General features: G+C 37.5%; 1 protein-coding gene across 2 annotated transcripts in view; it reads left to right on the top strand.

Moving 5' to 3' along the window:
- The window catches only part of MFN1 (mitofusin 1), a 40,426-nt gene extending 21,411 nt beyond the window's left edge, over positions 1-19,015 (top strand). For both annotated transcript variants that reach the window (XM_004382325.2, XM_023736844.1), the window contains exons 10-18: positions 6,472-6,593; positions 8,450-8,576; positions 8,754-8,858; positions 9,151-9,253; positions 9,394-9,623; positions 13,091-13,243; positions 14,195-14,391; positions 16,881-17,015; positions 18,904-19,015. In XM_004382325.2, the coding sequence (XP_004382382.1) occupies positions 6,472-6,593; positions 8,450-8,576; positions 8,754-8,858; positions 9,151-9,253; positions 9,394-9,623; positions 13,091-13,243; positions 14,195-14,391; positions 16,881-17,015; positions 18,904-18,982 (1,251 nt within the window). In that variant the 3' untranslated portion in view covers positions 18,983-19,015. The remainder of the gene's footprint in view (positions 1-6,471; positions 6,594-8,449; positions 8,577-8,753; positions 8,859-9,150; positions 9,254-9,393; positions 9,624-13,090; positions 13,244-14,194; positions 14,392-16,880; positions 17,016-18,903) is intronic.
- Positions 19,016-24,007: the final 4,992 nt, after the last annotated feature.

Here is a 24,007-nt window from a genome sequence, read left to right as displayed (position 1 = left end):
TAACTATCTTCGAGAATTTAGTAGGGAGAATAATTCCATATGTTGTGATATAGAAGCTTTATTTAGAGACATTAAAACTCATCCTAGCTTAGGCTGAAAAATTCTTTAGATGTTAACCTTCCATACTTTTATTTTAATCTTAATCTAGCTCTGTTTAGATTCCATATCCTACCTCCCACCCCCAAATGAAACACAAGACTCAAAACTGAGGAAACTGCCATCTGTAATTATTCCTCTATATATGTAGTAACTGCCTTGATAGGAGGGACGTGCATGTTGAATATACTTGGTAGAATTTTTGTAATTATACATTTGCTTACTATTCCTCTCTTTAATTTGGGAAAAGGGAGAAAGACCATTAAGCAGACCAAGACAGATGATGTGAAAGAGAAAGATCATTAGGCAGATAAAGTGTTTGAGAAGGAAAGACAACCCACTACTAGCTGTCTTGGTAAGAACATTCTAATGGTTCAGAGGCCCCTGGGATATCAGTAGATGTCCTCTTCTCTCCAGCCAAGCTAAAGGATACATGAAGTCCCAGTTACTCAAAGACAATTGTTGTCTGTTTATTTTCTTTTCCTTTTGCTTTTCAAGAGAATTGATGCTCACTTCAATTTTAGCAGTTATTTCATCCATGGGGAAAATAAATGGTTAGTGGATCTAGTGTTCTATTTTCCTTGTCTTTCCTTATTTTTAAGCTTACCTTTGTATTTGTTTATGGGTATTTATCATTGATTTCTCCTACCAAATCATACACTGTTTTGTTAAACATTAAAACATTCATCTCTCTTTCATATTGGTTCATGGTACACCTTTTGCTTTCCCAGGATATCTCCTTGAAGAGGTAGGAATGAAAAGAATAAAAGATATGCTAGTTTCCTAACCTGACTGATGAATAGACTCACAGGAGGTGCTTTAGAGAACTGCAGATTCCCAAAACTATGATCCAGTAGGGCGGGGGTGGGGCTTAGGAATCTATATATTAAAAGCTCCTCCGGTGATTGCAGTAATCAGGCTGACTTTGGAACTACACTTTTTAAATGTTTTTAGAGAAAACTTGGCAGTTAGATATTTTTATTGTAAACATTTATTTGGGAATCTAAAAATCATGTATCGAAAAAATCGCTTATGAGTAACAGTTTTACATAAACTCCTGGAGAATATCAGGCTTTAGAGTTTGAAATTTTTGCTTAAATAAAACTATGATATATCTACAATAAGAATCAGCTAAGAATTATTCCAATTTATATAAAAAAATAATCAGGTAGGCAAAAAATTCTATGTTTGGATGTATTATAAAGGGACAAAGCATTATTTGGTGATTATTTGACATCTTTTTTCCAGAGCATTTAGCTGAGATTTGCCACTTCTTCAGTGAGTTTTGGTAATTTATGATTTCTTAGAAACTGGTGCATTTCTGAGAATTTATAATTTGGAACCCTGAAGGTGCAGTGGTTATATGTTAGCAGCATGAAATTGTGTTCATTTAAGAAATCTCTGTCCTGGAGGTGGAGCCAAGATGGTGGAGTAGTCAGACACTTCTGGTGGTCCCTTTTACAACAAAGACCTGAATAAACAAGTGAATCGATTATATATGACAATCTAGGAGCCCTGAACATCAAAGGCAAAGTTGAGGAATCAGACTGAGTGGCAGGGGGAGGGAGAGACGATTCAGAAGCAGCAAGGAGTTGCCAGACCTGACCCAGCGAGAGCCTGAGCCCTTCAGGCCAGATCAGCTCATGGTGCGCAGTGAGGCAAGCAGTGGTGCTCAGGAGGTGTTTTCCACACCGGAAGAGACCCAGCAGCAGAGAGTCTACTCGGCCATCCAGAACCAGCGAGAAGCAGCCCTTGATCAGCGAAAGATAAGTTCTTGCATCTGGCCTTCGGCGCGGATCAAAAACACCCCACTTTGGGAAAAACCTCTCTCCCATTTACCTCCTCACTCCTTGCTCTACTGAGTCTGGGATGGCTTCAGCGATTGCCGAGTCCCCTGGGCTGGAGGTAGGACGTGTGACATGCCCTGAGCCATTTTCCCAGCCTTGGAGAGGGAACAGATTCACAAATGGGAAAAAATAATCTGTCGGCTCCCCTAAGCCAGGAACTCAGGGTAGGCACAGCTCCTTTGCCTAGGCACAGGCATAAGAGGTCCATGGACTTTGAGTGTCTTTCCCCCTACAGAGACTTCTGTGGGCCCATTTCAGCTGTGTAGGCCCTCATTACCACAGTACAACAGGATATATACCTGAAGTCGGACTTCAGCTGTGAAGTGGCATGTTTGTGACATTTGACACTGCTCTGCCCGTTAAGGTCTTCACCTACCCACATCAGGGGCCTAAGGACTGGTGGCTCCACCCATGCCACCTAGCCACCTGCGACGGGCTTAAGAATAAGTCATGCCCCCCAGTCCTTCCAGCCAACAGCATTGGGTGCTCATAGTCCAGCTGCAAAACCCACCCACCTACGTGTTCTAGGGAACGGGCACGTTTTTCTCCCAGACACTCGGGGGCGGCCGTTGGCCCCCTGCCTTCCTCAGTTTGTGACCCCCTGCTGCAGCTGGATGCCTGTGCCTACACCAATCACCCATGCCTGTCTAGTACTGTAGATGAGAGCCTGCATCACACACTTGGTGGCTGACTACCTGGACACCTGAGCTGAACCCATACAGGAGGAGTGGGTGGATTCCTGGGCTCACATACTTAATGGCAGGTCTGGCCACCTGGTGGCAGGACGTTGGAGCTTCAGGGGCACCAGTGATCGGGATAGCTCACAGAAGCAGCCTATTTGGGCATATCAAAACAAAAGAAGCTGGGAGACAGTAAGCAAACATAAATAAATATACGCTTATTGATGGCTCGGAGACAACAGTCAATATCAAATCACATAAAGAGGCAGACTATGATGGCTTCAGCAAGCTCCCAAAATAAAGAATCAAGAAATCTTCCAGAGGAAGAGAATTTCTTGGAATTACCGGAGGCAGAATACAAAAGATTAAAAAATCTCTGTCCTTTATCACTCCTGTATTTACATTTTTTGAACACTTAGCAATCGACAAATACGACTTTTTAAATTTTTATTCAATTTCTGTGTTAATCTTTAAATATAGTTTCCAGCCACTTTTTTTTTAAAGTGTTCTTTTTATTCTTTATGAGAGGATTTAAGGGCTGTGAATTTTGAGTACAGCTTTGGGCATAATCCATGAGTTTCAGTATCTAGTAGGTTTTTGTTGTTTTTGATTAATCTTTGATTTTGCTATATTTTTTTAAAAGACTTGTTAAAATTCAAACATTTAGATTGTTTTAATCCAACTTTTGGTCATTAATTTCTTGGTTTCATTGTGCTGTAATCACAGAATGTGGCCTTTATATACCTTTTTCCTTTGATTTTGAAATTCACTGGTTTTTCTTTGTAGCCTTATGCTGGATTTTGTGCAAAGAAAAACTTTGTACCAAATTCATCATCTTTATCAAACAATCTGAGAATTTTGCCCTGGGCTTCTTCAGATTCATTTGATTTAAAAGGACCTGTACGTTTACAGTACTAAGTTAAGCAAGGCTCGGAAGTTAAATTGGGTATAATCAGTCAAGTAAAAGCAATGTTACCCTATTAGTACTATTCTTACTGTTTTCATCCTGCATTTGGGCAGGCATATGTTTTAAAGGCAAGTTAGAAGTCCAGATTTCTTAGCCCAAATCTTTAGCTCTTGGCTATAATTAATAGTCTTTTTGGTTGTATGATGGACTAGAGGTATAAAATAATTCTTTTCACTAAAATGTGAATGGATTTGTGTAAAGGAAATTCCTGGGACAGTTAGAGAAATTTGATTATGAACTGTGTTAGGTAATAGTATTGCCTCAACGGTAAACGTTCTGAATATGAAAATTTCATCTTGGTTGTGTAGGAAAAGGTCCCAGGTCTTAGGAGACAAGTGCTGATGTATTTAGTGATAAGGTTGTGATGGCTGCAATGAACACTCAAAATACTCAGCAATTATGAAAAAATTGGAAATTCATAAACCTATTAGTATATTTATGTATAGTAAAGGCTCTGGAAAATAACTCAGTAAAGAAACTGTTTAACTCAGCATTTTCCATACTTACTTGAGAGTTTTTTTTTTTTTTTTTTGCAGGGTGCTTATTAATATTCTTCAGATCAGTGGGAACATCAGTTTGGGATACTTTTTAATTAGAAGAAGATTGTGTGTTCTCTATCCTTATTCATCATTATGCATTTTATCAAGAAGTGGCTTTTATGTTGCATAATAACTTTTGGAAATTTTTCTTTTTCTGTCTAGTCTAGCTCTAACACTGTGCTGTTATCTGTGAATTTGGATCTTCATTGCTGATATCTAGATCTGCTTCATCGAGGAATATAGAATTTCTTTTAACCTTTCTTTTTCTTTAAAAATTTTGTTTTTATGCTTTTATTTTTTCCGGATATTAATTTGTCACATTTATGAAACACAAGTATTTCAAATAAAATCAAAGTTTTGTATTGGTCATTAAAAATAAGCAGATTATACATTAAATATTTAATTTGGGGTAGTTAGTGATGTTTTTAAAGAAGAGAGAAGCATCCAGGATGTTTGGTTTTTGCTTTAGGCATGTACAGAACAGGAATGATATAACTTCCTAACTACTAATCTCTTTAGGATTAGTGAAAATAAGTGATTTATAAATGAACTTCACTTCATCATAGGTGAAAGTGAAGCTAAATAATGAAAAAAGTAATGGAGTCTGAATTAAGGTGCAAGAAAAGATTAGAAGTCATTATAAACTGTTGCATAAATACATTACTCTCATGTGCCCTGTAGCTAAAGAAATGAATCTATTTTGTTTTCTATACCTCAACCTAAATACTGAAGAGGGCAGCTAAACTGGCAAAAGAGATTAAAAGTTTCTATCAGAGTGAAGTGAGCATATAATCACTTTAGAGAACGAAAGGCAAGCGTGAGTTCTAAATACAGTAAAACCTGTGAAAGCTGGAACCTTTGTAAGGCAGAAACTGTCAGAGATGGAAAACTAAAATACTTTCCACTAGAACAAGTGATAGAAAAGTGGTAAGACTGCACTTTGTCAAAGATGAAAAACTCATGAGACCTGGAAAAACAAGGCAGTCCCATCGAGTTCTGGCTCTCACAGGTTTCACTGTAGTACACTGAATAAAGTATACGTACTGATGATGGTTTGGGGATAGCAAAGGTACTAGAACATTAAGTGAATGCCTTTTAAAACTTGAAAGCTATTTATTTTGACAGAGGAAGTACAATAATTAATTAACTTCAGGAAATAATTACCATAATTCGTACTAGCTAAAAATATAAAGAGATTCAAGAAGATGAATTCATGGAAGCCTCAGAGGGTTGGGGTATATCCCTAATTTTAAATTTATCATAGGAAAACAACCTAAAAAAGTCTCCTACGGAACATCTAGCATGGTTGCTGATGTTGATGGGACCCAGCCTAGTATTTTTTAGGTTGTCCAAAGACCAGGTAGCATTTCTCTGTAAACATTGTAGTTGTTACAGAATTTGACTTTCTACAAAGTAAAAATGAAATGAGACCAATTTTAATTAAATAATTTTGGCAAACTTTTGATGTTTATTCACTGTTAAATTTATATTTATTTGTATATTTAGGTAGTAATTGGTATGCACATATATTAAAATCTCAAACAAAAATTTTACAAGCCAAATGTATTTATCACTCTATGTTATATATTCTTATGTCTTCTATTTTAAAAATACTGGTCATGAAACACTAAATTGATTTTTACAACCCATTAATGTGTTATGAGTTGTAGTTCGCTTAAAGGTACAACAAGTGAGATGGGGCATTAGGCCTGTATGCACACACGGTAGCCCAATAACCGTAATAGGATTATCTTGGAAGTAAATGCAGATACCTGAAATGATTTACGGTATCACTTAGGTTGTTTGTTGTTAAAGATTATTTTTTAAATTGTTCGAGTTTTAATCAATAGAAGTCCTTTTTAGTAACCTTATATAAATCATCACAGTAACTCAACTTTTTTAAAAAAGGTATAATTGTATTTCGCAACTCAATTGAGAACTTTATTAGGTTATCTATTGCAAGTGTAAGAAAAATCAAAATGGATGGATTAAAGATGATCCAGATAAAATTAGTAATTCTAATGGGGAAATGTTTTTTAACATTGAAAATAGTGCCCTGTTGTCTTGTTCTGTTTGTTTTGTTTTAATGTTAGAGTCAACAAAACCATTGCACATTACTGTGTAAAAATACACAAAGCTATGAACTTGCTGTGAAAACTTTTTATTTTTGTGTCCTTGTATTTTTAACTTTTGTAACTTTACATTGTGTTTGTCATGCATTTATTTTGCATCTTTATTTCTGTTTTCGTTAAAAAGTTACAAACAGCAAGCTTTTGTGTTTAAATTCCTGAAAATGTTGGGATGGAATTACAGTAATGTGTTATGGCTTGGGCCCCTCGCAGGAGTGTATCTCGCAGTCAGCAGTGAAAACAAAGTTTGAACAGCACACTATCAGAGCTAAACAGATACTAGATACTGTGAAAAACATAATGGATTCAATAAATGTGGCAGCAGCAGAGAAAAGGTATGAGTTCACTTTGTTGCAACATAAAAATGTTAGTTTTTTTGTGTCAGTGTGAATTCCTAAGACTAAGGTTTTAAGCTGTTATATAATAAATACTTTTCACGCGAAAATCAATCTTGTGGGTTTACGTAATGCCTACTTGCATATTTTTAAAATATTTTAAATGGTACATATTTATTAACTTGCATGTTTTTTAAGTGAAATGTTTGAAACTATTAATTCTATAACCTTGAACAAATTTTTACTTTCCCTGGATCTCAGTATACCTATGTATGAATTGTGATGTTAAAATGTTTAGTGAATTTAAGATATTTTTAAAGCAGTGGAGGAACAATTTCTTCAAGCAGAATTTTATGCTGAAGTCCAAAACAGTGATCCTCTTCTTTTTTTACATTCAGCCTACTACCCATTCTTTCATATATTCATACACTGACAACCTGAGACCACTTTTTTGTGCCAGTTGTCCTTTTTTGTTTACTGGCTGGTGATACTACCTGCTAGCCAGAAAGGCAACTTGGTAAGCATTAACCTATTTGTCATACTGCACTGCGCTATTCCGTTTATTACTTTATAAAGAATGGAAATAAATGCATGAAGTTGTCAATACTGTCAATGAAAAGTGTAGTTCTCACAAATTTGGTAAACTTGAAACAAAGATCAGGATGTTATTAGATGTGACAAAAGTGATATTAAGCCTCCATTGGACCTTCACTGGATTTAAGCCAGTTGAAGGGAAGATGTAAAGCATCCAGGATTGACTCTGAGGTAAAGTATAACTGGGAATTTTAAATTTATTTCACTTAGCTGGGAACAGAACTCTACTCATATCCTGTCTGTCTCTTGCTTCATTTCTGGCACTTTCTCAGGAATGAATTACGTGCAAAAGTAGAGAACTGTCAGCCTGTAGGATGCAAGGGTGAGAACCCAGAGCCTAATCTGAGCCCCTGTGAGGTTCCTTTGTATAGCTTTTGTTAATTTATGAGATGATGTTGCCTGTTACCATTGAAGTCCCTTTCGGCTCAATTGCTTTACTGTAGTAACCCAAACAAATATTTGATCCATCATATTGACCTTAATACTATTAATTTTAAAACTAAAGGGCATTGAACTAAATATGACACAAAGAAGATGTGAATTAAAGATAGTTTATATAAACATAATATCTTGGGAACTCTTAGCTAAGTATCTTTTTAGAAGGATCTCAGGTCTTTGTTTTCCTGTGATGACATCCAGGGGTCACTTTCTCTAAAGGGCCAGATAGTAATTATTTTAGATTTGTGGGCCATTGCTGTCGAGTCAATTCCAACTTCTAGTGACTCTATAGGACAAAGTAGATCCGCCCCATAGGGTTTCCAGAGAGCAGCTGATAGATTTGAACTGACAGCCTTTTGGTTAGCAGCCGAGCGCTTAACCACTGCGCCACCAGGGCTCCAGACTGAAAGCAGCCATAGGTAAATGGACGGGTATTGTTGTATTCCAAGAAAACTTGAACAAAAATCAGCAGCTGGCTGGGTTTGGCTTGCAGGCTGCCGTTTGTTGATGGCTTGTTTAAATGAAGACAATATTGAGTTCTGTTTTGACTCTTCGTATCTGTGAAGTGTCTGGAGACGTAGAATCTTCATTAATCCCTTGTGGTTTTGAGGTGCCACAGGGGCAGAAAGACAAAATAGTTTACACCTAATCATCTATTAAGTATTTTATAAATGAAATCAACCCTTTTAGATGTTGAAATACGAGATTTCTCTTTTTCTTGTGTCATGCTAAGGGGTGGTTCATTACATAAATTAATACCCTTGCTTAGTTGCTCTGGGACTTTAATATACCCTGAATATTAATTACTCTTCATACTATAATAGAGTGTATTCAATGGAAGAGAGGGAAGACCAAATTGATAGATTGGACTTTATTCGAAACCAGATGAACCTTTTAACACTGGATGTTAAGAAAAAAATCAGGGAGGTTACGGAGGAGGTGGCAAACAAGGTGGGTGACAATAATTTATTAAAATATATAGAACTGAAAATTTGTTTTGATGTTAGAAAACTTATACCTGTTACCATAAAGGAGTACTTTAAGGTTTTTTGTTTTTAATTTGATTTTTTTTTTTTAGTCGTTGGTAATCTTATTAATTCACAGTCTCTGATTTTTTAATATTTTCAGGTTTCATGTGCAATGACAGATGAAATTTGTCGACTCTCTGTTTTGGTTGATGAATTTTGTTCGGAGTTTCATCCTACTCCAAGTGTATTAAAAGTGTATAAAAGTGTAAGTTAAAGTGCAGTTAATAGTTACTCAGAGACAGTTTCCTCACCTTAGCCTGTACTCTTATTTAATGGTGTGGGCTTTCCAGTGTCTTCAGTACAGAATTAAACTATTACATCTTTTGTTGCACTCTTGTAATAAACGTAAGCTATCTTGTATATGAAAGTGCACAGAACAGTTACCCTTTTATTAATGAGAATAAGATCATTTTAACATTTACTATGTTTTTAAAGTGTATAAAATCTGCTATACTTTCTGGAGAAGAAATAATATGGACATTTACCATTGTTAACAGGAGTTAAACAAGCACATAGAAGACGGTATGGGAAGAAACCTAGCTGATCGGTGCACCAGTGAAGTTAATGCCTCTATGCTTCAATCTCAGCAGGAGATTATTGGTAATATTTATGTCCACCAGGTCATTTATAGTTTTTTTTTCCCCTTTGTTTGGTAAAGGGTTTATTTTCCTTTGGGTGTTTTATAGAAGGCAAACAGTACTGTTTTTTTAAATAAATAACCATATTTTTGTTCTTTCTAGAAAATCTGAAGCCATTACTTCCAACTGGTATACAGAATAAACTACATACACTAATCCCTTGCAAGAAATTTGATCTCAGCTATGACCTAAATTGCCACAAATTATGTTCAGATTTTCAAGAGGATATCGTATTTCATTTTTCCTTGGGCTGGTCTTCTCTTGTCCATCGTTTCTTGGGCCCTACGAATGCTCAGAGGGTACTTCTGGGCTTATCAGAGCCTATCTTTCAGGTGTGTTAAGAATCTCCTTTCTTATTTTGCTTATATGATTTTCTCTAATAGAACTAGCTTTATCTGATCTGCTGATTTATGAGATAATATCTATTTCATAAAGCTGTTTTTGAGTTAGGTGTACTATGGATAAGGGAAAGCCAATCCTTAAGTTTTCTTCCAGTACTGTTATACGTGGTTTTGGTGTTAATTTTTGAAACTCTGGTTTTGATTTTATCTTAAAGGTTTTTGTTTTCAGACTTCAGAAGGCTGGAATAAATGCAAGGATTTTATTTTTTTAAAAAAATTGAATTTGTCAATTCATTCATTTTCAGAAAATGTATAGAGTTGTAAAAACATCACCACAATCCAGTTTTAGAACATTTCTATCACCCCTTTGAAAGGATCCTTTATCTCATGCCCTTTTGCACTTGTTTCCATCCCCATACCTCACCACTAATCTGTCTCTGTTGCTATCCATTTGCCCTTTCTGGATGTTTCATATAACTGGACTCATACAATATGTGGCCTTTTGTGACTGGCTTTTTCCACTTGGCATATTTTAGAGGTTTGTCATTACTACTGTAATGCTACAGTGTGTATCAGTACTTCATTCCTTTTTATGGCTGAATGGTATTCCATTGTATGGCTCTAACACGTTTTATTTATCCATTCATTAGTGATCATTGGGTTTTCATTTTTTGTCTATTATGAGTAACGCTGCTGTGAACTGTCATGTACAAGTTTTCATGTGGGTGTATGTCTTCATTGCCCTTGGGTATATACCTAGGGGTGAAATTGCTGGGTGATATGGTAACTCCATGTTCAGCTTTCTGCAGAACTGCCCAACTGTCTTCCAAAGTGCACCGTTTGATATTTCTGTCAACAATGTATGAAGGTTCCAGTTTCTTCACATTGTCGCCATCACTCGTTACCATTCTGGCTTCTTGATTCTAGTGTGTGTGAAGTGGTATTTCATTGTGGTTTTGATTTGCATTTTCCTAATGACTGAGGATATTGAGCATCATTTCATGTGCTTATTAGCCATTCACACATCTTCTCTGGTGAAATGTCTGTTCAGATATTTTGCTCATTTTTTAATTAAGTTTATTTGTCTTATTATTGAGTTGTAGGATTTCTTCACTTACCAGATATATAATTTGCAAATATTTTCGTCAGGTGTGTGTCTGTCTTATTTTTTTTAAATAATATTTTGTTGTGTTTTTGGTGGAACTTTACACAGCAAATTAGGTTCCCATTTGACAATTTCTACACAAATTGTTCATTGACATTAGTTACATTTTTCACAGCGTGTCAACATTCTCTTTGTGTTCTGGTTCCGTTTCCAGTACTCTAGTTTTCACGTTCCCCTATTTTCTCATGTTTTCTTTAGAGTAATTGTTGTCATTTTGGTCTCATGGATGGGTTTTTAATGGATCACTGTACTCATGGATAATATCCTTTATATTGTGTCCTCATCTATTTATTTCACTAAAAGGTGACCTTGGGTTAGTTTCGGTTCAAGTTTAGAGTATGTTGAGGCAATAGTCTCAGGGGGTCCTCTAGTCTCAACTGGTCCATTAAGTCTGGACTTTTTAAGAAATTGAGTTCATTCCATGTTTTTCTCCCATTCTGTCAGGGTCCATCTGTTGTGGCCCTGACCAGAACAGTTGGTAGTGGTAGCTGGGCACCATCTAGTTCTTCTGTTCTTAGGGTAGATGAGGCCATGGCTCGTGTAGGCTGTTAGCCCTGTCGACTAGTTTCTTCTCTGAGACTTTGGTTTCCTACTTTCTCTTTTGCCCCTTATGAGTAGAGACCAATAGCTGTATCTTTGGTGGCCACTCACAAGCTTTTAAGACCCCAGACTCTACTCACCTCAGTAGGATGCAGAACATGAAATTTGTGATGCCAGTTGATTGAGTTGTCCAATGAGACTAAGGTCCTAAGCCTTTAAACTCAGAAAACCATTCTCGCAAGGTATTTGGTTATGTCTGAGAAGTACCTGTAGCTGTGTCCTATACGAATATATATGCATGGACACACGTATCTGTATGTACACATATACATTGATACTTCTGTGCGTGCAGACATGGACTCACCTGTACCTACTTATACACATATATGTCTATACACCTGTAGATGTGACCATACACTCGTTTTTTGGTTATTGTTGATGTTGTTACCAAATTATATGTGTCATATTCTTTAGCAGGGGCCCTGGGGATATAGTGGTTAAGTGCTCAGCTCTAACTGAAAGGTCAGCAGTTCAAACCCACCAGTCGCTCTGCAAGAGAAAGATGCGGCAGTCTGCTTCTGTAAATATTTACAGCCTTGGAAACCATATAGGGCAGTTTTACTCTGTCCTGTAGGGTTGCTATGAGTCAGAATTTGAGTCAATGGCAATGAGTATTCGTCCGTTGAAAGGCACTTAGGCCGTTCCCATTTTTTTTGTAATTGTGAATAATGTTGCAGTGAACATAGGTATGCATGTCTGTTCATGTCACTTCTGTTAGGTATCTGGAGTATATACCTAGGAGTGGGATTGCTAAGTCATAGGTAGTTCTAGTTTCTGGAGGAAGCACCATACCGTTGTCCGTAATGGTTTTACCATTTTACAGTCCCACCAGCAATGGATAAGAGTCCCAGTATCCCCCCATCCTCCCCAACATTTGTCATCTGTTTTTTTGTTGGTTTTTCAGTGCCATTTTAGCAGGGGTGAGATGGTCTCTCATTATTCTTTGATTTGCATCTCTAACGGTTGATGATTTTGAGCATCTTTTCATGTGTTGGCCTCTCACATGTCCTCTTTGGTGAAGTGTCTATTCATATCCTTTGCCCATTTTTTAATTGTGTTGTTTGTTGTTTTGGCATTGAGTTGTTGAAGTTTTCTATATATTTTTAGAGATTAGATCCTTATTGGATATGTCACTTCTTAAAATTTTTTCCCCAGTCTGTAGGTTGTCTTTTTATACTTTTGATAAAGTCTTTGGATGAGTATGAGTGTTTTAATTTTTATGAGGTCTCAATTACCTAATTTGTCTTCTGCTATTCATGTTATTTGTAGTTGTGTTAGCCTATTTAAAAAAAAAAAAAAAACTAGGTCCCATATAATTTTCTTAATGAAGTGTAAAAGGTTTTTATTTTGAAGTCCAATTTTTTTCTTTTTCTCTTTTTTTAATTATTGTGCTTTTGGTGTGACTTTTTTTGAAAGTACAGTTTCAGTTCCTCTCAGGAGTCCAAAGGCCAGCCAGCTGTTACAGGTAGACTCCATTGCACATTAAGAAAATTCATTGTTCTTTATGTTTTGCCCATGTCACAGAAAATAATTTTCAGACCCATTTTATTTTCTTCGATATTTATAGTAATATTTGGGGTCATTTCTCACAGATTGATTACTATAATTTTAAAAGAAATACAATAGGAGTTCATAAATGTAACTGTTTCATTTGTAGTTGTTTAACAGTAATATTTTTCCCCAACCTTAACAGCTCCCTAGATCTTTAACCTCTACTCCCACTGCTTCTACCAATCCGACAGTGCCAGATAATGCATCACAGGAAGAACTCATGGTTACCTTAATAACAGGATTAGCTTCTCTTACATCTAGAACTTCTATGGGCATCATTGTTGTTGGAGGAGTGGTAAGAAACATTAATTTCTAGTGTAACTAAAATTGAAATTTTTGCAAAGCTGTCTATGAGATCATGAAAAACAGGTATATTTACTTCTATTTCCAGTGAAAATTTGTAGGTTAAAAGTAATGAATTTCAAAGAGTTTCACAAGTCTAATTTTATAGTTTTAAATATACATATATATGTATATATGTTTGGAAAGAAATACTACCAACTAGCTGGTCCTTAAAACAGTGCTTCCTAACCATTTCCACATCACAGCACACAAAGAAATTATATTTGTACATTGGAGTAAGAAGGGGATCGATTTGTTGATAAATTTTTAAGTCCATGTTAGGAAGCTCTGCCTTGAAGTATCACAGACTGTTTTTTTAGTAGCGATTCTTATATATAAAAGAGTATTTTGTATCATTAATAGCATAGATTTACTTGCTTTGGTTTTTTAAACCTCTGTCCTTAAAAAAATACATATATTAGAAGACCTTTATCCATTTTGTCTGGCGGGTTATAAAAATTCCTGCCTAATATTTATGCCTAAATCAGTCGGGCTGCTCCCTTTTCAGCCTGATTGATTTCCAGTCACTTCAGATTTTCTCAGAGAGAAGGAATATACATTTTTAGGGAATGGATCTGACTCAGATATCTGTAGGGAGCTAATGTGTTTTCTGAAATGCCTGAGTATAATCTCCCCAGGACTCCCTGGGTGGCACAAATGGTTCAGCACTTGACTACTAGGCAAAAGGTTAGTGGTTCGATCCCACGCAGAGGTGCCTCAGAAGACAGCCCTGGCTATCTGCTTCCAAAAGGTCACAGCCTTGAACGCCCAGGGGAGCAGTTCTACTCTGCACACGTGGGGTCACCATGAGCCGGAATCAACTCAACAGCAACTAAAAACAACCGACATACTCTCCCAAGTGGTGTTTTTCCTTCTCAAAGTAAGCTGCGACTTTATCTTACAGATTTGGAAAACTGTAGGCTGGAAGCTGATATCTGTTTCATTAAGTATGTATGGAGCTTTGTATCTTTATGAACGGCTGACCTGGACCACCCGTGCCAAGGAGAGAGCCTTTAAACAGCAGTTTGTGAACTATGCAAGTGAAAAACTGCAGATGATCGTTAGCTTCACAAGTGCGAACTGCAGCCATCAAGTACAACAGTAAGTTGAAAGGTCTATCTTTAGTTTAAAAAAAGTTTTATTGAGGTAGGATATACGTGTAGAAAATATACAAAGAATCATCACAAAATGAATACATTTTGTAACTGTCACCAAAGTGAAGAAATAGAACAATACCAAACCTCAGAATCCTCACTTCTGCCCTCTCCCTCCCCTAATTACTGTTCTTCCTGCTTTCATGTTAGATTTGAACATGTGCAAATTGGTGAATAGGACCTCCCAAGAACTCCAGAGGGTGTTCAGAAGATTGTTCTTCAGCAGACCTATTCTAAATTCAGGTTCCTACCCTAAAGATAATTGCAGTTTCTAAATTATAAAGACTGATTTCAGAAGTTAACCATTGGGCTCGAAACAGGTGACAATAGACTCCTAATTTTTCATGACAGTAGTTTATTTTTACTGTCACAGCCCAGGCAAGTTTAAAGGTACAATTTTTTAGAACTCAAGAGAATTTTATTCTCACAGTAAATTACTACATCCACCTAGTTTCTGCGTTCATGCATCTTAAATACTGTTTTATTGATTTAGTAAAAATATATAGAACTCCATCTAAATCAAGGCAAAATAGTGTTTGGGTGCTACTGAGAGTTGAATTTAAAAGTTACTGAGTTTAAGATAATAGTAGTGATACATGGTTGAAATAATATTGCAGGATTAAAAGTGATAAGTAATATAAAAGGAAGATAAAGTGCTCTTATAAAGTAAGACTGTAAGAAGTTACTTAAATCCTGAAGGAAAGTGGATCAATAAAGGTTTCCTGGAAAAGAGGTAGCATAGGAGATTTGAACACACAGAATAGGACAGTCTAGGCAGAGAAAACAGCAAGAGGATGGGGGAAAGGGATGTGTTCACGAACATGAGGAGAAAATTTCAGTGTGGCAGATGCGTGTACAAAAGGGGTACATTTGAATATAATTAAGACAAGACTCTGTATATGTAGAAAGTGGGATTTGGGTTATTAGAAATCCTGGGAGTGATAGCATCGACACTTAGCTCTAGAACAAGTAACTTGGCAGTGGTGTGGGTGTATGGAGTGGTTTATTTGAAGAAGAGGGATGACAGAGAGATGAGTTAAACTGTTTCAGAGACTAGATCAAAGTTAGAGCTGTAGAGAATGAAAACCAGGAGGCCACAGATTTGAAACTGTCAAACTTGTTCACTCATTCATTCATTTACCAAATATTTAGTGAGCTCTTATTTTGTGATAGTTTTCATTTTATCTTAAGGAGAATTATTTTCTCTAATGAAGGTGCCTAGATCTAAAGAAATCAGCCAAGGTTCACATGAGTAAAAATAAACTTAATGTAAAAAAAAAAAAAAACCAAACCCGTTGCTGTGGAGTCAGTTCCAACTCATAGCAACCCTATAGCACAGAGTAGAACTCCAAACCCGTTGCTGTCGAGTCGATTCCAACTCATAGCAACCCTATAGCACAGAGTAGAACTGCCCCATAGGGTTTCTAAGGCTGCAGTCTTCATGGAAGCAGACTGCCACATCTTTATCCCACAGAGCAGCTGGTGGGTTCAAACCGCCAGCCTTTTGTTTAGCACCTGCGCCTCCAGGGCTGCTCAGAGTTAATGTAGCTTTCCATTTATTTGATCATCAAATATTTATTAATTGCCCACCATGTGACAATTCTGTTAGTGGTTATGGGAGATAAAACGTTTAAGATAACTTGATCCTCTTTCTTAGAGGACTTACACTCTAATGAAAGCAAGCCCAAATAATTACTGTTAAAATACATGAACTAAATATTAATTTAATATTTAATAAAATATTAAAATAGTGAAACACGGTTCATTTATCTGTTGTTGGGATTTGGGAGGGGGGTTGGGGAAGAAAACGGAGAGGAAAACGACCAGGGCAGAGATGAAGATAAAACAGTTGCCGAGAGAAATGAATAGGCCGGTCAGTGAGTCATGTTCAGGAGGCACACGCACCAGGCATATGCTCCCAGTTGTGAAAATAGAAACAATGTTTGCCAAAGCTAATGTGTTTACTACCACACAAGTTAAATATAACCCTTTTCTTCTAGAAACACAGTTCAGTTCTGCTGTGATTGAAAGTATTTTTGCCTATGCCACAGTAATTCATGGAATTCTTTTCTGTCCTCTTCTTGGTAATTTCTTATTTTTATTGGGCAGGGAACAAGAGTAAGGTTTATTATGCTTCTGAAGTACACCTATCTTCTTCCTTTTTATAAATTACTCATACAGCTGTATAACAGAGGTAATATTGTCTCTTGAATATTTGTCTTGAGGCCAGATGACATTAAGTCTGTAGTCACATTAAGTGTACAAGTGCCATATCGTCGTTCTCACATTCTTAGCAGTGTTCTTTGATACCTTATGTTTTAGTTCCCTTTTAGTACTTGTGGTTACCATTTTATACAAGCATTAAATTAAAGCTTACTCGTTTTAAAAGCATTAATGACTACTGACAATGAAATAAAATTGTTTTTTTATTTTAAGGGAGATGGCGACCACTTTTGCTCGCCTGTGCCAACAAGTTGATATTACTCAAAGACATCTGGAAGAAGAAATTGCTAGATTATCCAAAGAAATAGATCAGTTGGAGAAAATACAAAATAATTCAAAGCTCTTACGGTATTTGAACTTTTTTTTCTCAGTAACATGAACATATAGTAGTGGTCTCATTACAAAAATATACTTGTGTGAAATCACTAGTAAATTTGTAGTAAAACTCACCTTTCTGTGCTGGCTTAAATTTAAATTTTCCAAATTCAATATGTTTGCAGTTTCATGAAAGCTAATTTCAACAGGAGACGACAAAAAAAATAGGCTTTAAAAGGACAGTACTACTTCATTATAATTCCCTGGGCTCATATAGAGAATCTGAATTAAAAGAAATGTTATAGCACTATACTTGTAACTCTTTGTTAGGCTATATATGAGTCTGTTTTCAGAGCAGTTCTGTAATTAAAAGTATATGAGTTTTTAGTCCTGTATATGCAAGACCCATAGCTGTTTCCTCATTAGGAACTATTGGGTATATTTAAATTTGAAGCAAAAAGTAAACAAGATTTCCTGATACGCTATGGGTTTTCTGATGTAATATGATTTATTAGTAGATTCTTTGGATCTAAATTTTTGCCTTTTGGGACAAGAAAGGAAGTGTCACCATGAGGTCTGTACTTCTTGACAGTTTTTAACTTTCAGCTTTAGTGCCCGTTGGCTCGTTCACCTACGTGTTCGGGAGAATCGTTAAGCATCGTTTAATCTCTTACCAGGACTTAGGCCACATACAATTGCCCATGTGGGAGAAGCTCAGTAGCCAGTGTTTGCAATTTGAAGGGACTGTCCTTGAGACCTGAATTTTGGGACATACATTTAAAACATTTTTAGTGTCTTAATCTGATCAGTAGTCATGTTCTCACTGCACCACAGTTTCAGAATCTGTGGAAAAGGTGACTGACTGCCTGTCACTTGAATATTACCACATTCCCCTCACCCACCCGTCCCCACCCAGGTGAATATCGTGTATTTCATGGCTTCTCCTTTCATTTAGGTCCTCCCAGATAAACCCTTCAAGTTTGGTGAAACTCCACCCCATAGAAATTTTTCTTGCTTTTATTTCAGTAGGTTTTTAAATAGTGTTTCGTCTTGTAGTAAAACATAAACGATAAAATAGATCATTGGGGTTTATAACGTCTTTTCTGATTTTACCAATTTTGATTTGCTAATTAATCCTTTTTCTAATAGGAAAATTTCTTAAAAAAACAAATACCATAGTATTTGGAATACCCTGATGTTAACTAGGTTGGACTCAGCCATTCAGATAGAATTTAACTAGTACTTCAGGTGAGCTGACTGAAGAAATATGCAGTGGAGTTCATAGCATATGTATATGTAACATATATGACCTCAACCATATGCACTCAGCAAAAATAAATATGTATCCTGGCATAGTATGAGAATGGGAGAGAGAAATCTGTGTTGTATCAGATTTAGTTCCAGCGTTCCTCTCTTATTAAGGACATCTGGGCTGAATCAAGTATGATTCTAGTCTTTAAAAGAAATATTTTTGGTACACCGGAGCCCTTTCACATAAGCCAGTTTCTTTGCGTATACATAAAACCCCTTATTCTGTACTTTATGGTTAACTTAAAGGGAATTTTCAAGGGCACTTATGACTGTGACTTTGAGTTTGTGTACCTGTTTTAGGATATAACTCCCATGTAAAATCATATGACTCCACCACTATTATGTTTTTTATTCTTATTAAAGTTTTTGTCTTTTTCTCGGTGCATGTAACTTTTTTTAGGTCCTGGACACTGGGGTCTGTGTTCACTGCAAAGTTATAATAGCACATATAATAAATACCCTGAAAAGGGCTGGTAATAGTTGAATCTGAGTTCAGGTAAATGTAGCAGCAGTTGGCTGGTGAGTTTTTCTTTTAAAGATCAGACAGTATGCATTTTTCTCATTGACCTTTATGATAATTAAATTGTTGTTTTATTCATTTTTTACTTAGAAATAAAGCTGTTCAACTTGAAAACGACCTGGAGAATTTTACCAAGCAGTTTCTACATTCAAGCAATGAAGAATCTTAACAATAGAGATTGCTTCAGTGATCATCATAGAAGGAAAACAGAACTTGGAAGATTGGAACAGTTGTTATTTTTATGAAATGACTTTAAATATGAATTATAGTAATTGTACCTAAGTAGCAAATCCCTGTGTAGATTCTGGTAATTCTTTTTCTCAGGGTATTTGCATTTCTGAAGAGTGTTACAATGTGTTGATGTCCTTAGTTACAATTTTGGGTAAAGAAAAGGCCAAATCGCTCGCTATGTTAAAACAATTAGTTAAAAGCAACTGAATGAACCAACTGTGTACCCCTGAGGGGTGGGGCCTTGAGCTCTTAATTAGGGCTTTCTTTGTTTTTGATTCTGAAAAACTCTGCTTCCTGGCATCCAGGAGTTAGTTAGAGAATGCTCCTTTCATCTTTCTCAAAACTAATTTTTGATGTCTACTTTAATGGGAATAGTTACTTTTGTTTTGTTTTATAAATTGCCTTGCTCTAGTCACCAAGGAGGAATATGGGATGTTCTTGAGAGTATTGTTCATGCAGGTTACAGTCACTTCTGCCATCTTGGCAGGTGTGTAAACCACTAATAAATATGCTGTTTTTACTCCCTCTTTTATTCTCATTAAAACTGATATAAAACAGTATAAAGGTTTGTTATTGTGAATAGTCACTTAACCTGGGTCTGAATAGTTTCTGATCTGTTTCTAAAGAAACATTTTCAGCTTTGCTTCAACTGTGGTTCCAGTAAGGAAAGCTATTCTGTTTTCCTAGTAGAGTCTGAAGTAATAAAAATAGCCAAAGACAAGGGAGTTCTGAATTTTGAATGATTATTGTAATGTGCAAAAGCTATTCTTCAGAAGGCTTTTGCCTTGTATATTGCTGAATTGTCCCTCAAGGGAGGCTTTTCATTTAATTGTATGAAATTGCCAGGGCTAGGCTAAAAATTAATGCATTTTTTACCTTAGTGAAGTGTTTATGGGTTTAAGTATTCTGTCTGCATCTGTATGAAAAATCAATTGAAACTTACATGGGGATGTGAAAAAATGACATGATTCTGGGGCCTTGCTATGCAAAATACAGTATCACCTAGCAGCTTGTTAGAGATACAGCATCCCAAGGGACACAGTATGTTTGCCCAAGTACAGTTTATGCTTCCGTTAATGGGAGGGATGCATTTTAAGGCTTTTTCTTTTCATCTTTTTTTTTTTAATACTCAGTACTTCCTTTTCTGTGCCTTTTAGGCTCCTGGATGCTCTTCAATCTTTTCAAAGCAGATACAACTCTGTTTTTCAAGATATTTTATGGAGAAACTAACATTATTTAGGCCACAGAAGCCTTGCAAAAATACTTATATTTTTATGCAAGTGAGATTAATAGGATGCAGTATTCCAATTCATATCCAAGTGAATATTAGTTTATAGCTTTTGCTGCTGATTTATAATCCACCTAATGGTACAGGCCACCAAGTGGTAGCAGGTGGCACCTACAACATGAAAAGCTGATGTCTAACACTAGATACTGCTAATTTAGGTTACAAGTTCAAGGCCTAAACCTTTATATAGGAAGTACTTGAACTTTTGAAACAGCATAGTAGTTTGATGTCACCTCATTGGTTCTTGGAAGTTTGGACCCTGGATCATCAGCATCACTTGGGAACTTGTAAGAAGTGCAAGACCTACTGAATCAGAAACACTAGGCTGGGGGCCCAGCAGTCTGTTTTAGCAAGCTCTCCGAGTGATTCTCATGCACATTGAAGTTTGGGGTCTACTAATATAGTGGTTTTGGTATAGTAAGTTTTCCATTACTTGTTTGAATGTAGTTTCTACCTGATCAGATTTGGAAAATCTATGAATGTTGGAAATGAAACACTAAAGTAATGAAAGCCAGCCCTTATGCCTAAAGATAAATGCACCTCTGACCAAGCCCGTGAATTACACAAAAATGATGGTAATTTACAGCTGATGTAGTTGAAATTAATTGCACATATATTTGGTTGTTTCCTATGTATGTTTGCAAGATTATTTATAAACTTTGTATAATCTTAAACTTTTTACAAAGTAGTACATTTTTTTAATCCAAGTATGAAAGCTTGCAAGAAGAGAATAAACCTGTTTGGTAGTTAATAAATGTAATATTTATCCTGGTAATTAATGAATTTTCATCTTTCATTTTTAATCATTTTTTACTGTGAGCAAATGTTATGGATTGAATTGTGTCCCCCCAAAATGTGTGTTAACTTGGCTAGGCCGTGATTCCCAGTATTGTGTGGTTGTCTTCCATTTTGTGATCTGATGTAATTTTCTGTGTGTTGTAAATCCCACCCTCTATGATGTTGATGCAAGATAGAGGCAGTTACATTAAATGAGGCAGGACACAAGCTACAGGATTAGGTTGTATCTTGAGTCAGTCTCTTTCGAGATGTAAAAGAAGCAAGCAGAGAGGAAAGGGATCGCAGACCGCCAAGAAAGACGTGGTGGGAGAGGAGCACGTCCTTTGGACCCAGGGTCCCTGTAGTGAGAAGCTCCTAGACGAGGGGAAGATTGATGACAAGGACCTTCCCCAAGAGCTGACAGAGAAAGCCTTCCCCTGGAGCTGGTGTCCTGAATTTGGGCTTGTAGCCTCCTAGACTGTGAGAGAATAAATTTGTTTGTTAAAGCCATCCACTTGTGGTATTTCTGTTACAGCAGCACTAGATAACTAAGACAGAAATTTAGTACCGAGAGTGGAGTGCTTTTCTAATGTAAACGGTTTTGGAATTGAGTAATGGGTAGAGGCCAGAGAGTTCTGAAAGCCTCCTAGATTGCCTTGAAGAGACTGTTGGGATGATATGATAGGGTGAAAAGTGTATTTACATGTGGCAAGTACGTGAATTTTTGGTAGCCAAAGGATGGAATGTTATGGATTGAATTGTGTCCCCCTCAAAACGTGTGTTAACTTGGCTAGGTCATGATTTCCAGTATTGTGTAGTTGTCCTCTATTTTGTGATCTGATGAAATTTTTCTGTGTGTTGTAAATCCTAACCTCTATGATGTTAATGAGGCAGGATTAGAGGCAGTTATGTTAATGAGGCAGGACACAATCTACAGGATTAAGTTGTATCTTGAGTCAGTCTCTTAGAAGCAAGCAGAGAGGAGAGGGACCTCACACCACCAAGATAGAAGAGCCAGGTGAAAAGCATGTCCTTTGGACCTGGGGTCCCTGCACTGAGAAATTATAATTGTTTTGGGATGCCATGAACCATGCCTATATAAAACCGTGAACTTAAATGTTGTCTGTGTTCTGACTGCTCCACCGACCAGCCATTCCCCTGTCTCTCTTCCTGTCCTTGGGCCTCTCTATTCCCTGAAGCACAACAATATTGAAATTAGGCCAATTAATAACCCTACAATGGCCTCTAAGTGTTCAAGTGAAAGGAACAGTTGCACGTCTCTCACTTTAAACCAAAAGCTATAAATGATTAAGCTTATTGAGAAAGACATGTCAAAAGCTAAGCCTGTTGTACCAGTTAGCCAAGTTGTGAATGCAAAGGAAAAGTTCTTGAAAGAAATTTAAAGTGCTGCTCCGGTGAACACATGAATGATAAAGCAAAACAGCCATATTGCTGATATGGAGAAGGTTTTAGTGGTTTAGACAGAAGATCAAACCAGCCACAATGCTCCCTTAAGCCTAATCCAAAGTAAGATCCTAACTCATCAATTCTATGAAGGTTAAGAGGTAAGGAAGCTGCAGAAGAAAAGTGAAGCTAGCAGAGGTTGGTGCATGAGTTTTAAGGAAAGCCATCCATAACATAAAAGGTGAAGCAGTAAGTACTGATGGAGAAGTTGCAGCAAGTTACCCAGAAGTTCTAGCTAAGATAGTGGATGAAGGTGGCTACACTAAACAACAGATTTTCAGTGTAGATGTAACAGCCTTACATTGTTAGAAGATGCCATCTAGGACTTTCATAGCTAGAGAGGCGAAGTCAATGCCTGGCTTCAAAGCTTCAAAGGGGGCAAAATGGCAGTCTAGGCAGAAGCACCACGCCGTCCCTCCACAGCAAAGATCCGAAAAACTAAGCCGAACAGAGAATACAACAATCCTGAAACCCTAAAACATCAAATGAAGAGATAAAGAACTCAGCCAAGCACCAAATGGAGTGAGAAAACTGACAGAGAACGGAGAGCGAGGAGAGATTCATGCAGAGGTCCCCTACCAGCTAATGCAGTGCGGATCCACCATCTTGGACTCCTATCGGAGACCAGCAGATGGGGTACGAGAAAGCAGCCTCACAGAGCGTCCAGCGGGAGACAAAACAACTGGTAATTTGCAGTGTGCGCTTTCCCACCCCCCACCCCTCTTCGCCCTGGCTCGGCCTCCTCTGCTTCCCGTAGCCACGGTCTCTTGACCGGGAAGCGCCTGCTGCTTGGATTCCACACACCCAAGCGGGCGACTCTCTGGGTGCCATTTGCTGGCTGCTAGTGTTGCTTTTCTTTTCTGCTGCTTTTGATTTCTCACTTGCCTCTCGCCATCTCCCCCTCCTTTCACTCGAGTGCCTGGCTCCGTGCACCATCTTTGCTTCTTCCTGAGGGGCTGCAGAGCGCCGGCAATTTGTGATGTACACTTTCACACTCTCGACCCTTCTTCACGCACACTTGGCCTCCTCTGCTTCCCGCGTACACAGTCTCTTGTCCAGAAACACCAGCCCGCACTAGCTGGCTCTCGGAGTGCCATTTGTTGGCTGCTGGTGTTGCTTTTTTTTTCCTGCTTCTTTGGGTTTCTTGCTTGCCTCTCACCGCCGCCCCCTCCTTTCGCTCGAGTGCCTGGCTCCGTGCGCCATCTTTGCTTCCTCCTGAGGGGCTGTGGCGCTCCATTCAAGGGTGGAGCTGCTTCCCGGTCTGGGCTACCGCTCTGGTGGGATCCCGGGGCTTTTGTTTGTTTGTTCGTTTTGAATTGTTTGTTTGTATTCTCTTCCTTTTCTTGAGTTGGGAGCCCTTTCTGGCCAGGCGGAGCTGCGTGGCAGGGAACTCCCCTTCGGCTTCCATAGATGTGCAGGGGTATCCCTGAGGGC

Source organism: Trichechus manatus, unplaced genomic scaffold (genome assembly GCF_000243295.1).
Source record: "Trichechus manatus latirostris isolate Lorelei unplaced genomic scaffold, TriManLat1.0 scaffold00092, whole genome shotgun sequence".
Classification (NCBI taxonomy): Eukaryota; Metazoa; Chordata; class Mammalia; order Sirenia; family Trichechidae; genus Trichechus; species Trichechus manatus.
This window is presented reverse-complemented; position numbering and strand designations above follow the sequence as displayed.